Source organism: Carassius auratus, chromosome 12, assembly GCF_003368295.1.
Source record: "Carassius auratus strain Wakin chromosome 12, ASM336829v1, whole genome shotgun sequence".
NCBI lineage: Eukaryota > Metazoa > Chordata > Actinopteri > Cypriniformes > Cyprinidae > Carassius > Carassius auratus.
In genome coordinates, this window is record NC_039254.1 from 3,171,634 (window position 1) to 3,188,159 (window position 16,526).

Below are 16,526 nucleotides of genomic sequence, written 5' to 3' on the forward strand. Positions count from 1 at the left end.
CAACACGGTGAACACATAGACATGCCATAAGCAATCTGTACCTTGTGTGTGATCGGGACTGGACCAACTGACACCGGTCAGCATTATATCTAGAAGAACGAAACCATGTTAATCAGGTAGGGCAAGCAAAGAAACCGTCAAAGGAGCTGAAATAGGATGGATTTACTGGGAGAATATGCCGGTGGGTGTTCCAATTATTCTGAGTCCAAAATAACCCTGTTGTTATGTGTAAAACACTAATACTAAATCTATTTATCCCGGCTGTTTGAGCCCTACATTATTAGTCCTAGATTGTTGTTCTTGAAATCCTTTGTGGATGGAAATGTCTGGCAAACAAATACCTTTTCACTTTTTCAGTTAATGATACCAACAAGTTCACCTGAAAGGAACCCCAATGTTTCCGCTCAACTTTTTATAGCAAAAGTCCACAAAGTTACCTCAGGATATTTAGATATTACGTTCAAAAATAAGTTTCTAAATATTAATCAGGCCAGGCAAAGCTGAGACACGGTTTAATCCCATTTCCACTCGGAAACCTGACACATCCCGTCAGACATTCACACCTACGGAAAATTAGATCTGTAGCGAAAAGAAAAGATGAGGTGAGGTAAAATAAAGCACTTTTCCCTCTCCAGCTAGAACTGATAGCATGATAAAGCACTATAAAACAAAGGACACACTAATCAGTTAATGCGCAAAGTAAATTCTGTATAGATATTCATTAGAGAGTGTGATGTGACAGTACATTTAGAGAAGGCTACATTTCAAAGTACTAATAAGACTAGCTTTGCTTGCATTGCATGAGTTTTAATCTCTCATCATGTCGACTCAAATGATATAATTTATAGATCACCTATTTACATCTGTATTTCTCAAGGGCTTAAAAAAAAATCCTATTTTTAACAGTAAAGATTAAACATGCTGGACCAACGTCCAAGCCAATGTCCAAACAAGAGCTGGCATCCACACGGAGATTCTCAGTGATGTTGTTTTAATGCTAACGGCTTGTGTTGAAAATTGCAGGCAGTGGAACCAAAAGAGAAGGTCATCAATACCACGCCGTGCATCCTGGGTAGCATCGGAGCAGGCAGCTGATGGATGTAACCAGTTTAAGTGGGACAAGATTTTTATTTACGTCTCAGACTGCACTGCCCTACATGCATGAGAGGAGGAGGGTGGGCAGAGCCCTGGGGTAGGGGTCCACTGCACACCCTGCTCTCTCAGTAAGCAGATCACCATGCAAGCCATGGGACATGCTCTAGAGACGTTCCCAGGCAAAAGGGGGTCAAGCCGGGGATTTGTAGCGAATTACGGGCCCGAGCATCTCATTCCTCATACGCCGGTCACTAATTAGCATCTAATTTAGCACGCGGTCAAATCAAAATGATCAAGCAGGACTCAGAAAGGTGTGGAAAGGCTACCGACCAGCTAGCTCCTTCTCCTTACTCCTTCTTTTTTTCTCCATGCGTTTAAGGCGCTTCTCCTCACGCCGTTTGGCTTCTTCGGCTTCCTGGTGCCGCCGGCACTTGTGAAAGTTCTCGACCACCACGCCAACGAACATGTTGAGCACGAAGAAAGCCACAATCAGCAAGAAGGAGATGAAATAGAGCAGCATCCATGGGTTGTAATTCATGATGGGCTACAACACAGAAAAACACAACATGCATTAATGTACAGAGTGCACACTAATGTACACACATTCAAGTTCCCATATTGTCAAAACTTACATTTCCTGGCTTTTTTCATAATAACTGAGGTGTAGGGACTATGTAACTACCATACAAGCTTCAAAAGAGTCAATCCACAGTCAAATGCACATAGCCTGCATAAAGTAGTAGTGCCTTTTCATGAGCCATTGTGACTTCTGTAAAAATGTGACGTCGGAATTACTCAGTCACCACCCGGAGCACTGGCTACCATCCCAACATACAACATCTCGTCCATGCCATTGCTGAGCAACAACAACACAGAAACATGTCGGAAATTACATCATTGTACAGGCTTCTGAACAACATTACTATAAGAGACCAGTGGCTAATGTTCATTCATTCGTAAATACCACGGCAATTTAGTTCAAACTAAACCATCTGTTCTGCACATTTCACAAGTGACTGCTGCGTCAATCAGGCACAGTTCAATGCCAGCTTTTCAAAGGAGCTACTTATCAAAGATGCTGCAGTCCCTAAATTGTTGGGTCCAACCTCAAATCCGCAACCCTTGAGTAAACTTCTCACACATTTTACGGAGCAAGCATAATCTTCATTTATAGTTTTGAAATGGTTATGCAACGCTAACACGATGCTAACGCCAACTTAATATATTAATATAATATATAAAAAACTATGGTCTTTACACAAACCAGCCTACAGTAAATCAATAGCTGGCTCTGAAGTTAGCAGCCATTAAAAAAACATTAATATTAATTATATAATTGTATTTTTAGCAACAGATTTTCATTAGAGCAAGGAAAAAATATAATATAATATAATATAATATAATATAATATAATATAATATAATATAATACCAAAAAAAATATAGTCTTCGTATGAACCAATATATCAGTTGCTGAGTCAGGTCCCCAGGAATAGGTTACAGCCATGCTCAAGATGATGATGATGGAGAATTGGGATATCAATAACATTTCAGTTCAAAGGTCTGTCCTACTGGGCCCCCGAAAGATGCCTGCCTCTAGGCTAGATTAAGTGTTCTGTGTGCAATGGTGAGGCACAGGCCACACAGCGTGAATTTGAAGAAGAATCTTGTTCCAATTCAAACACATAAAGGCCTTGGCTAGGACAAGGGCTGGGCTCTGTTCAAATAGAGCAGAATAAATTCAGGAGCTTACAGCCAGTTATGAGGCATGGAGACTTCCTTTTCAGGCAAAAATAAAAATAAATCCTACATTTTATTACTCAAAAATTTATTCAAAATTATTCAAAAATTCAAACCGTATTAAAAAAAAAAATAGACATTAGGAAGAAGAGTGTAAAATAAGTCTCTTCAAAGAGATCTGTTGAATGGACCATAAGGAGCGTTACAGAAGAACTAATGAGTGGAAAAGCAGTTCTTTAAAGCCAGAACAGAAATGCTGACCAATGATTTTTTCAGCTCTGAGTTGTCCAATCAGAGTTTGCGCCTTTCAGAGAATGCAAATGTCAGTTCACAGTGACCCACTTAAAAAAAGGTTCCCACACTGTCCACAGTGAATCCACAAGCATAAAAATCTGTATTAATATTATTACAAAAAATGCAGGTAATAGGAGAATCTGATACGATTCAATACCTGCTGATCGACACCAACAGCATCCAGTCCGTCGTACATTATGTCCACCCAGCCGTCTTTAGAAGCCAGAACAAAAAGGGACATGAGGGCCTGAGGGAGGTGAGAGATGATATAAAAGGTTAAAAAGAAATCTTTGGCTTCAGTGGCTACATTTGACTTTGTTGAGACCCTAACAGATTCTTTTCCAATTGAAAGTGGCATTACCAGTCGCTTGTAGGTACGTCTAAAAGAGCATCTCATGACAGAGTAAATGTCTGTGTAACCACTGCCAGGTTAAACGCTTACCTGTCCAAGGTTATCAAAGTTGTACTTGTGCCTGACCCATTTGTAGTTAGCCTGGAGGCAATCAGACTTGTTGGTGATGTTTTTAGTATCCTCCCCATGACACACAAAGAACTTTCCTTTGAAGAGCTGTGAGTAAAAAGCACATATCAGCTCACAACCAACCTTCATTTTCTCTGCGAAAGATCTTTTGGGTTAACACACATTTCAACCACTACAATAGACATTAAGTGTCTTGAGAAAATAAACAGAAATATATATATATATTGGATATATATTAGAAGAAGAAGAGGTTGTGAAATTCAAAGTTTAAATTTCAATTATATAAAAATGTCCATATTACCAAGACTGTAATATATTAATTATTTAAAAAAACATGTTACACTTCATACAAGATGGTTATGTCTCCATTATTGAAAGTCCAGTATGACTGCTTAGTGAAAACCATACAAGAACAAAGTCAATGTAACACATAACATATCGTACAGGCACAAAGAGCACAGGCATCTTTTCCTGGAAGAATGGAAGATAAATTACATCGGCGTTCCCCTACGGACTTATGTAAATTGTGGAAGTATGGAAAACAGAGCATTTTAATCATAGTCAAATTATTCCGCTGTGGGCCGGAAGAGTATGTTTCAAATTTACGGAAATGACAGAAAATCAAGTATTCGTTTTGTGTATTACCTCTTTCTCTCTCACTAAAAGTCTTAAAGGCAATCTTGTGGATTACATACTTTGAGCTGTCAAATGTTACTTTATTTATGATGGTTTCTTAGAAGGAATTACTACAATTAATCCCTAAAGTTAAGACTGGCTTTTACATTAATAGTCTGATCTATGCAAGAAGTATTAGGCTATATCCACTATATAACTGTAAGGTAGCAGTTCTAACTTCCCTGCTAAAAAAAGTACATGGATTAAAACTGGTTTAAAATGGCTTCTATGCTGACCAAGCTGAAAAGTGCCCAATGCCTCTCTGAAACGACCCATTTTAGGAAACCAATTTAAACTGGTTTACACTTGTGATTTCTGCAGGGTTATGCTGTTTTGTATTTACCTGAACTCCCAAGATGCCAAAAATAATGAAAAAGGCACAGCAGATGACGACAATGTTCCCGATAGGCTTGAGGGATGACATCAGTGTCTCAACAACCAGCTTCAGTCCTGGAGCTCTGCTGATCACTCTGAAAATCCAACAAGAGAACAGATGTTTAACTAGCCTGGAGGTTCTCAGATGGTTTTTGCTTCAGGACCATGATTTTCCATTTGGAAATCCACAGGCAACACAGAAACTACTTTGTCAGGAAAAACAAACAAACAAACATTTTACAAAATTGCAAAAAAAAAAATATATAGTATTATCGTGTTATATAACTATATTTTTGGGCTGACAAAGGGCTGTGTATATTCATAATGTACAGGTGCTGGTCATATAATTAGAATGTCGTCAAAAAGTTATTTATTTCACTAATTCCATTCAAAAAGTGAAAGTTGTTTATTCTATTCATTCATTACACACAGGCTGATATTTTTCAAATGTTTATTTCTTTTCATTTTGATCATTATCACTGACAAGACAACTCAACTATATTTCAGAAAATTAGAATATTACTTGAGACCAATACAAAGAAAGGATTTTTAGACATCTTGGCCAAATGAAAAGCATGTACATGAAAAGTATGAGCATGTACAGCACTCAATACTTAGTTGGGGCTCCTTTTGCCTGAATTACTGCAGCAATGCGGCGTGGCATGGAGTCGATCAGTCTGTGGCACTGCTCAGGTGTTATGAGAGGACAGGTAGCTCTGATGGTGACCTTCAGCTCTTCTGCATTGTTGGGTTTGACATATCACATCTTCCTCTTCACAATACCCCATAGATTTTCTATGGGGTCATGGTCAGGCGAGTTTGCTGGCCAATTAAGAACAGGGATAATATGGTCCTTAAACCAGGCACTGGTAACTTTGGCACTGTGTGCAGGTGCCAAGTCCTGTTGGAAAATGAAATCTGCATCTCCATAAAGTTGGTCAGCAGCAGAAAGCATGAAGTGCTCTAAAACTTCCTGGTATACAGGTGCGTTGACCTTGGACCTCAGAAAACACAGTGGACCAACGCCAGCAGATGACATGGCACCAAAACCATCACTGACTGTGGAAACTTTACACTGGACCTCAAGCAACGTGGATTGTGTGCCTCTTCTCTCTTCCTCCAGACTCTGGGACCCTGATTTCCAAAGGAAATGCAAAATTTACTTTCATCAGAGAACATAACTTTGGACCACTCAGCAGCAGTCCAGTCCTTTTTGAAGCGAGATGCTTCTGAAGCTGTCTGTTCAAGAGTGGCTTGACACAAGGAATGCGACAGCTGAAACCCATGTCTTGCATACGTCTGTGCGTAGTGGTTCTTGAAGCACTGACTCCAGCTGAAGTCCATTCTCTGTGAATCTCCCCCACATTTTTGAATGGGTTTTGTTTCACAATCCTCTCCAGGGTGCGGTTATCCCTATTGCTCGTACAAATTTTTCTACCACATCTTTTCCATGCCTTCACCTCTCTATTAATGTGCTTGGACACAGAACGCTGTGAACAGCCAGCCTCTTTTGCAATTACCTTTTGTGTCTTGTCCTCCTTGTGCAAGGTGTCAATGGTCATCTTTTGGACAACTGTCAAGTCAGCAGTCTTCCCCATGATTGTGTAGCCTACAGAAATAGACTGTGAGACCATTAAAGGCCTTTGCAGGTGTTTTGAGTTAATTAGAGTGTTGCACCAGGTGTCTTCAATATTGAACCTTTTCACAATATTCTAATTTTCTGAGATACTGAATTTAGGATCTTACTTAGTTGTCAGTTATAATCATCAAAATTAAAAGAAATAAACATTTGAGTCTGTGTGTAATGAATGAATATAATATACAAGTTTCACTTTTTGAATGGAATTAGTGAAATAAATATTCTAATTATATGGTCAGCATCTGTATATATATATATATATATATATATATATATATATATATATATATATATATATATATATAAATACATGCACACGCACATACAGACACATACATATATATATATTACATATTTTATATATATTTGTTTGTGTGTTTGTGTGTGTATACACATTCACGCACACACACACACATATATATACACATACACATTTATATATTACATTTATATTTATACATAAATCTAAATATACATATAAATATTTGAAAATGTATGATATACATAATATACATAGTACACACAAATATATTATGTAAAAAAATTTGTGATTAATCATGATAAATCTTTTGACAGTCCTATTAATAACAATATATTATTTGATAGGGCTGTCAAAATAAAGCATTAACACATATACATTGTGTGATTGAAAACACTAATATTTATCAATGCAAAGAGTTAAATGTTTTTAAATTTCAAATGGCTTCATCGCACAGTTTTTCTGAATAGTTTTGCGACAGTTGAATTTGGGTAAAAATGGATTTAAACATACTATCTTTGACTAATAATAATATACATGGGAAGCACTTTCTCCTTTCTTTTAAAACCTGATAAGCCAATTTATTTTAATATCCTAACTATGCGCATTTGAATGATGAGCTGCATAGTTGTAAATCCAAAAAGGGTCCTTAAACTCCTCAGCCCATGCCTGGCCAGAGTCTGCAAATGGATAAATGTTTCCCATGCTTTCACTGACCTGACATTAGTTAGCATTCCCTACTTTTGGCATTCCATCATTACTGCAATCACTACCTCCTCTACAAGTGAGCATGGCAATTACCAGCAAACATTTCATGCCCTCGCCATTATGCTAAGCAACCGCAATGCAATGCTGTCGGGAAACTTTCAGTGCTGCAAAGAAAGGAGACAGTTTTAATTAAACCGCCGGAATAAAGATGAAGCCTAATTATTAACGCAACGACATCCGGCACAAAACCGCACCTGTCAACCTCTGCAGAGGGTGGCACCAACAGTGACACAATGACACCTGCTCACAAAGGCACACACAATAACATATGTAATACAAACAGCTGTAACAATAACTCAGCTGCTTTAGAGGCCAGGGTGTGTTTTTTCTTAAAAAACAACTTAAAGGAGACAGAAAGCATGTGTTTTTAAAAGTCTGGCTTCTTTAAAGTTAACATGCTGTCTTAAAAATGTTGCACTCGTGGAAATGAAAAACAAGTGAAAGGTGCTTAAATGGTCAAAGTTGTCCATTTAATTCAAGGCCTACAATTAAAAAGCAGTGCAGACAGATTCAAGAGCAACTGTTTGTCTGTAAGAACAACGCATAACATGTAAAATTATACTCTAAGGGAGCTGTAAAAGGCATCAGGCTTTAATCTGTGGTGCTGTTTGTGTTGAACTGATGGTAATGGGACTCAATGAGGACCTAAAGCAGTAGCAGGGGATCCAGACGTAGTGCAGAAACATTGTATACTGCAAGATGTTTATGATACTACACACACACACACACACAAACACACACACACACACACACACACACACACACACACACACACGAGACTAAAACATTTTTCCCCCCTTAGATAAAAGAATAAAGAATAAAAGGCACATTAATCCTCATCTTGTGACAGTGATTTCTGGCTCCTCACCACAGAACTGAGCTAAAGCGGCAAAAACCTGATTTGATCCTCAGCTTTGATCTTCTTAAGAAGTGTGCTGTGATTGTATCAGTGTCTGAGGATGAAGAAAAGGCCACGTTTAAAGAGACCAATCAGGTTTAGTCAAAGTGACTGCTTGAGAAAGGAGTCTGCCAAAAGGGAGTGCAGATAACAGGCAGCTGTGTCTTTTGTTTGACTGAATATCTGTATGCATCTTTCACAAGCTCAAGCGTATTTATCAAAGCTCACTTGGGGGATTTCAGGTAATACCGTAAAATCAATTAGGGAAATGTCAAACGATGAGAATGATCAATATGTCTAGACCCACGCTCTGACTGAAATTGAGAGGGACAGTCTAGTGAAATGATATGACTTGTTTCCTAACTAAAACTAAAACAATTAAAAAATAGTTTTTCTTGGTTGAAATAAAGCTTGGACTGAAATATATATATAAAAAAATCATATAAAACTACTAAAATGAAAAAGTCAAATCAAAAATATAAATAAATATTATAATTATATATAAATAATACTATCAATTTAATACTATCAGGAGTTTTCAACCCCTGACCAATAGAGGGCGCTAATGTCTGAAGTGTTGCACCAGTAATGTTTTTTTTAAAACAGTAGACATTCCAGAACACAGAGAACTTATGTGCTTATACATATAAAGTGTAAATATGAGATGTTGTGCAATTTAACATATTTTTCTATAATAAATAATAGAGAGCAGTAGGAGAATGGTAATGCCGCCATGGTACTGAATGATTACTATAGTATGGAACAAAGAATATATATATATATATATATATATATATATATATATATATATATATATATATATATATATATATATATATATATATATATATATATATATATATAATGGTACCATTGTAAATAATAGCATGAAATCAGGATGGTGGTCTTAGTTTTATAATGTGATGCTTATTTATTCTTCTGGTTTGTGTAGTAACTGTGTTCTGCAAGCCTTCGGAAAAGCTGAATTTCCCATATCCATAGCTCCGATCCGGTCTTTCAATTCAAGATCTAAGGTTTTAATAAATAAATAAATTAAGAAGGGAACAATAACTAGAGCACCGAAGGAGCCTCTTATTCCCAGAACACAGAGACACATTTTCATCCTGGCTGTAATTAAAGGATGCTGTAGTTGGGCTGGGAACCGTCAGTTTGGGAGATTCAAGCTGTGTGTCCCTGACACACACACACACACACACACACACAGCAAGCACACAATCTAAGGACATCTGTCTAAGGACGAAAAAAAAAAACTACAAAAAAGACAGGAGTAAAAACAGCAGAATAACAGCAGAGGTAATGCAATGCATGTTTACTCACTCTCATGTTGTTCCAAACCTGTATGAATGACTTTCTTCTGCAGACTAAAAAAGGAGATATTAAAGGGATTGTTCGCCCCCCCCCCAAAAAAACATTCATTACTTATTCATTGTGGTGCACCAGTGAAGAAATAATGACTGAACTTATTCTCTCTATCATCCTAGCACCCTCACTTTATCCAGTAATATGACTCCACAAGTACACAAGCAATTATCTAAAAACAATAAGACATAAGGGACATCTGCAGAGATGCTGCGTAAATGAAATCGATCAGTTCTAGATGAGATCCGAAAGAAACAATCTGCCCTTATTGTCTTCTGCTGCAATTCTTTGTCCTAATTACAGCAAACAGACAATGTAGAAAAACTAACTTCAAGTCAAGCATGGTTAGATTAGTTTAACAAATGCCTTAGAGTGGACAGGCACTGTGAAAGAAGCAGAACTGTAATTAGCATGAGAATTAATGAGCACAAACAATAATAAAGCGGTAGATTATATCAGGTTATTTGCATTGGGAAGGGGTCGAGCAGGGGACTGAATGGAGTGATATGAGTAGATAGATGTTTGCGTCAGGTGTTTAAGGGAGGGTCTGTTCCTCTGGGGCCCAGGCAGACATTAAAGGATGGATGCTTCTTTATGTGCTTTTGAGATTAATTTAGATCTGTGAGGGTGACGTGCAGTGCAACATACAGTGGAGGGGGTTTAATCTGGGGTTAAAGAGTTGATGAATTTACAGAGTGTGCACATCCCCCCTTAACACAGCGCATAAATCATCCTGTCTAAAGATGGAAAGAGACACATCTCTGTAACAATGCCATTAATACTTGATAAGGAGTACACTGATTTGAACTGTCCAACACAGATTTTGAGATGAATTAATGGGCTTACAGTATCAACCCCTCTCAGAGGGAATTTTAATTATGTTATCATTTGCTTATGCTCATGCCATTCCAAATATGTATGAGAAAATAAGACGCTTTGTAAGACTGCTCTTGTCTTTATAATGAAAACGAGTGGGGAATAGAGGCTGTCAAACATCAAAAAGCTAAATAAAAGCACAAATAAAATATAAAAAGTCCTAAAATTTAATTAATTAATTTAAAAAATATATTTAAAATAATTTTGTTATTCTAAACCTTTCTATTCATTAAATAAAATAATAATAATAATAAAGTAATACAGTTTCCAAGCAGATTTCAACAATAAATAGTGTATATAAAAATATTAAAACATTTTTATATATAAAACTTTCTTCAAATTGCAATATTATTTCACAATATTATTTCACACTTATTATAGTATTTTGATCAAATAAATGCAGCCTTGGTCAAATAATAAAATAAAATAAAATAAATAAAGTTTATTTGAAACAAAAATATATGAATACATTGGACATGGTATGGACAATTAATAACAGTAACAATTATTTAAATTATTAGGATAAAATGACTAAATGGTCAAAAATTTAAAAGGAGTAAAATGGTCATGCTTGACAGCCATGGTAGCATTCACTTTGAATTTATGGAAAAGTCATTCCAGATTTAAAATGCATGAGGGTGAGCAGACAATAGCAGAATTGTAAATTTTGGGGTGAACTGTCCCTTTAAACTCAATGCACAGAGTGGTCCAGATACACATGTGGTCTGGATTACCCACCCCTCCCTGAATTCACTTTTGCGGGAGTAGCCGAGCCCACACTGTGGAGACCTTTTACAGCTGTCTTTGTCTTTCTTTTGATTTCATCTTGGACTTCACACAGAGGTGCATTAATATAAAGTCTGTCGAGGGAAGGATCAAGAAGTAAAACTTTCAAAAGGTGTTCGGTGTTGCAGAGGCAGACACACACAGTAAAGTTCAGGCAGTGGAAGAAACTCTGTTTGAGAATCTTTCAAATGTTCACGCAGAGGAGATCGAGGTGAAAACACAGAGGCTTCATGTTTAATTTACAGGGCGTTTTTTTTCTCTCCGGGTGCTCTACATTGTCTAACAGTCAACCGAAGCAACTGTCATTAGTTATAATAGGACCATATCACACAGACTGTTTAAAGGTTAATTCACCTTATGTAACTATGCCAAGTGGATAAAATTTAATACTTCATCAGAATAAAATCACAAAAAGGAATTCAAGATTTGTTCCACATACAGTACTATTCATTTTCTATAAGGGTATACTTGGATCACTATGCACTATTCAGTAGAAGTGGAATAACAGTGATGCTCCGAGGTAGTTACATGAATCATACATTAGCTGTTTTAGCAAACTAGTGAAGGATGCCTTAAAAGATTTACAAGAAGACTTATTCATCAAAAACCTCATCCCTATTTGCCATGATGCAGTTCAGCACACAAGCATGCTTTATCAGCACAAATTAAAATACTAATAAAATACCAGAAAAACATGGATTCAGGAAAAAGTAAGTATGTGCAGGGATAACACACACCAGAGGTCAATAATTAGCAGACTAGGCACTTGGGATCCAGAGCCAAGATTGGTTCCATCCGAGCTGCTTAGAATTTCTCACTGAATTAATCTAATTATGGTCTTTTTTTGTCCTTCAGCAACTTTTTTCTCTTTACTAGTCAGCAGGTACAAAATATATATACATACACAGACACTAACCCACATATTTAACTATCTATCAATCTATCAATCTCTATCCATCCATCCATCTATATCTATATATATATAAATGTAATTAACTTCTTTTTTCTATTTAATATTTGAAAGTTCCTTTCATCTGACATAGAAACAGAAATATAATGCAAAAACAAATCCAAACGGTCAATTTTTCCCACCAGCTTCTCTTCAGAAATATTGTTGATGGCACATTAACACAAATGCAGGTAAAAACACAACTACTGGAATATGATGTATTTTTAATACAAGTCTCTTGGGAGTTTAAGGAACTTACGGAAGTTGACCCTAAATTGAGGAGTACTTCTGAAGGGAGAAGGGAGCAACTGGGGGTGAAAACCACTGTAAGCATTTTGTGGGGAAATTGGGCAGGAAAGATGAATATTTGATTTTAACTTTCTGCTTGAATGTGTCATAAATATTTAAGAGTAGGGAAGGCCTCCAGAAGTTCCCTCTGCAGGTGGAAAGGTGCACAGCGCACACACATGTTCACACACAAATACACATACATACTGCATACGCTACATACTGCATCGATCAGGAGCTAATTGATGCTTCTGTGAAGGAAAAGGCTAATTGTGGAACTTCAGTCTTTACATTAATTATGCTTCTTGTAAGAAAGTAGATTCTGATTTAAGATGACCCGAAGAAGTACATGTACCATATTTTTCGCACCTGAGTATAATTCGCATCAGTCCAAAAATACGTCATGATGAGGAAAAAAACATAAGTCACACTGGGCTATAAGTCGCATTTATTTAGAACCAAGAGAAAGAATTACCGTCTACAGCCACGAGAGGGTGCTCTATGTCTTCAGTGTAGACTACAGGAGCACTGAGCAGCATAGAGCGCCCTCTGGCGGCTAGAGATTTTTATGTATGAAGCCTACTATACAGCATTGTAGGTGGTGCACTTATGCATTAAAGCTTTTATGTAATTGATATTATTATTTTGTGTGATGACTATAAGCAATGCTGACTGGACGTCTGAACAGTTGTGTTGTGATCACTGTACCTGAGCGGCCGCAGGGTCCTCAGTAAACGTAGCACCCGAAGCATTCCCAGGATCTTGGTGCCGGTGTTGGAGATCAGGGATACCAGGATGTCAATCACGGAGATCATCACCAGCATGCCATCCAGAATGTTCCAGCTGCTCTTCAGGTAGGTATTCTTCCCAAAACACCAGCCCAAAGCAACCACCTTCACAACAACAACAGATATGATTTTAAAGTGGAAATGTTGGCTGAAACTTCACTTAAAGCCAAATTGTCTACATTTTCATAATAGAGCATTTTATTCTAGTCCAAGTCAGCTATTTGTAGGTTGAACGGTTTGTCTGAAAAACGGAAGACAGACTGATTGTACCATAATTGTCAAAATGAAAACTTTTGCAAAAATAAAAGTGTTAAATAGTTCACCCCAAAATTAATATTTGCTGAAGATTTACTCACCCTCAATTTAGATGAGTTTGTTTCTTTATCTAAAAAAAGAAATATAGCAATACAGCACTTGCTCAATAATAGTTTCTCTGCAGTGAATGGGTGCCATCAGAATGAGGCATTTTAACTTTAAACCATTGTTTCTAGCCAAAATATGAATCCATAATCCATAATGATGCCCTGTTGTCCACTCACACCCAAATCCACTGATGATAATCATAACTGTTTAGGACTGTTTTTACTTGTAAACAGCACTTGATTTTTCACTGGATAAAGCAATATTATGAATGTAAGAAACAAATCCATCAAGAAGTTTTTAACTTCCATCTTCTAAGCATGCAAACTTTCACCTCTCAAGACGTTAACTGAAGGACTGCAGTCATTTGGATTACTTTTTGGATTATTTTGGTGTTTTATCAGCTGTTTGGCTCTCATTCTGACGGCACCCATTCGCTGTAGAGGATCCACTGGTGAGCAAGTGATGTAATTTTTAATATCCTAAATATGTTCCTCTGAAGAAACAAAATCAAATGTATATTTTTGGGTCAACTACTGTACTTTAAGGAAAGAGTATTTCATTACATCTGTAAAGCATATTTTCTGTATCCTTCACAATTATGAATTTAGTTTATCCTAGCTTTCAATACAAATTAATTTTGTAGATGTGAACACACAATTTCATAAAAACATGCACCCTGCTATAAAAAAAAAATAAATACAATTCTTTCAAAGCCAAGACCTGTTAGAAAAACTACGCACATGACAGGAAACGTGAGAAAACATGATGTGTTTGAAATCTGAATTTGGTAAGAAACTCTTTCTTATTCCCTTGAGGTCTCTGTCACACTACCGTGGCATTTCTAAGGACGTATCAGGTTAGACTGGCATACAGCTGGCATATAACAGGGCTCCGAGGGGGGAGAAAAGCTGAGATAAACAAACCAAGAGTGAGAGTCATCTGACTAAAAAGTGCTAAGCATGAATACACAGCTCCTAATGATGTTGCTGGTGAATATATCAAACCACAATTGTGATCAGACCTCAAAGTGAACAAAGGCATGTCAGGCAACAAAAGCCAGGAGTTTCAACAGCCCTGTCATCTTCATCCAACCTTGAAAGTTTTCGTCAGCCGCCGTTAATTAACCTCCAGTGAGTATGATTATTCTGTTCCATGATTTTCATTTGAAATCTCTTGGGTGGGTGTGACCTGGCATAAAGCAGGGCCCCAGAATAGAAACCCTAGACCTTTGAGACTGACACATATGAAATTTTTTGTCTTCTCCAGAGAGGCCTCAGCATGTTCTTCCATTTCAACAATAGTCATTTGAATATCTGGCAGACAATCCGCCCCTACTTAATGGTGAAGAGTGGAAAATAGAGAACAAGGCTTGCTTAATAGGCTCTCTTTAGGACCTGCTTTTCTTCAAATGTTTAATGCATCTGACTGGCGGCATTTGAACATGTCAGAGCGTGATTTTTAGATTTTGCTGCTGTAGTCTTTGTAATTGTCCAAGGAAAGCAGTGCCTTAAAGGGATCATTCACCCAAAATGAAAATTCTGTCATTAATTATTCACTCTTTACATTGTTCCAAACATGCACAACTTACTTTATTCTATGAAACTCAAAAGGAGAGATCTGTGTTTACAATGAATGAAATGGACTCAAAAGCATCATAAAAGTATATATGTATATTTATATGACTTGTGCATTATAAAACAAGTCTTCTGAAGTCCTCTTTCTGTGATCTACCTGCAAACAGATGATTGAATTCTATTTCGAAGAAACGCTTTTGAAATTTATATTCATTAAATAATAATAAATAAATAAAATTATATGAATAATTGTTTCCCTATAAAGCAGTTTTGAACATTTATAAGCAATGCTTTGAATTATATAATAATAAAATAAAATGCTGAATCAAACATCTTATAATTTTTAAGATCTTATTAATCTTTGATTAATTAATATTTTGTGAACTGGAACAAGCAATTAATTGATAAGTGTTTAGTGATCAGATGTTACTGCTTCTGTGATAAATGTGTGAAAAAGATATAGGACTGATATTAATATTTTCTGTGAATATTACATTTTATGATGCCTTTACATATTTTTAAGCTCACCAGCTTGTAATTATGAAAAATGGTGATAAGCACAGCCTTGAAAAGTTCTCCTTTTGTGTTCTACAGAATAAAGAAAGGTTTAGAATGACATGAAGGTGAATAAAAAAATAAAAATAAATAAAAGTTTCCTTTTTGGCAGAACTGACTCTTTAAAGTAAAAGGGCTGCAAGATAGGCTGAAAAGCCTGTGACAGGAATGTATTCGCCAGACTCCATTAGCCACACTGATCTAAGAGAGATCGGCACTGTAAAAAAAGCCACAGGGAGCTGAAGTTAGTCTGCTTTAGCTGGTATACTGGCCCAGTCAGTCTGTTAGTTTACCCTCTGTCAGAGACGACGCCACACAGAGACAAATGCCAACCCCGTCACCTACCTTTATTGTCATTTCGGTCACAAAGATGGCAGTAAATATGTAGTTGGACAACGTCAGGAAGATGCGTTCCTGTGGAGAGAACCAGACAAGCAGGGAAAGTGACGGGTGAGTCAGTGCTGCATCAGAGGAGATTTGTGTGTGTGTGTGTGTGTGTGTGTGTGTGTGGCATAACACACTGGAGGTGCCTCATGTGAAGGCACCTATTGGACGAAGAATCTGCCCACGCTTTGAGTACTCTATGAGCATTAACATCACATACTCACACGCACACCGCATGCGATAAATTTCCTCCAGCATCCTCACTGGATACTACTAGATCACACAGTGGGTAACAAATGGATAAGTAACAGCTTCATAACAGAAACCATCTCTGAAGTCCAAATGAGTAAATCAAATCTG

The 16,526-nt window shown here is 37.0% G+C and overlaps 1 protein-coding gene across 7 annotated transcripts in view; it reads right to left on the bottom strand.

Annotated features, from left to right (window-relative positions):
* cacna1g (calcium channel, voltage-dependent, T type, alpha 1G subunit) overlaps positions 1 to 16,526 on the bottom strand; it is a 211,777-nt gene that overhangs the window by 37,086 nt on the left and 158,165 nt on the right. For 3 of the 7 annotated variants that reach the window (XM_026276274.1, XM_026276272.1, XM_026276273.1), the window contains 7 exons: positions 16,128 to 16,196; positions 13,211 to 13,395; positions 4,628 to 4,754; positions 3,571 to 3,696; positions 3,286 to 3,375; positions 1,447 to 1,639; positions 42 to 89 (listed from right to left, as the gene is read on the bottom strand). In XM_026276274.1, coding sequence (XP_026132059.1) covers positions 42 to 89; positions 1,447 to 1,639; positions 3,286 to 3,375; positions 3,571 to 3,696; positions 4,628 to 4,754; positions 13,211 to 13,395; positions 16,128 to 16,196 — 838 coding nt within the window. Of the gene's footprint in view, positions 1 to 41; positions 90 to 1,425; positions 1,640 to 3,285; positions 3,376 to 3,570; positions 3,697 to 4,627; positions 4,755 to 13,210; positions 13,396 to 16,127; positions 16,197 to 16,526 lie in introns of all 7 variants that reach the window. The other 4 variants (XM_026276275.1, XM_026276276.1, XM_026276278.1 and 1 more) reach the window with 2 other exon arrangements.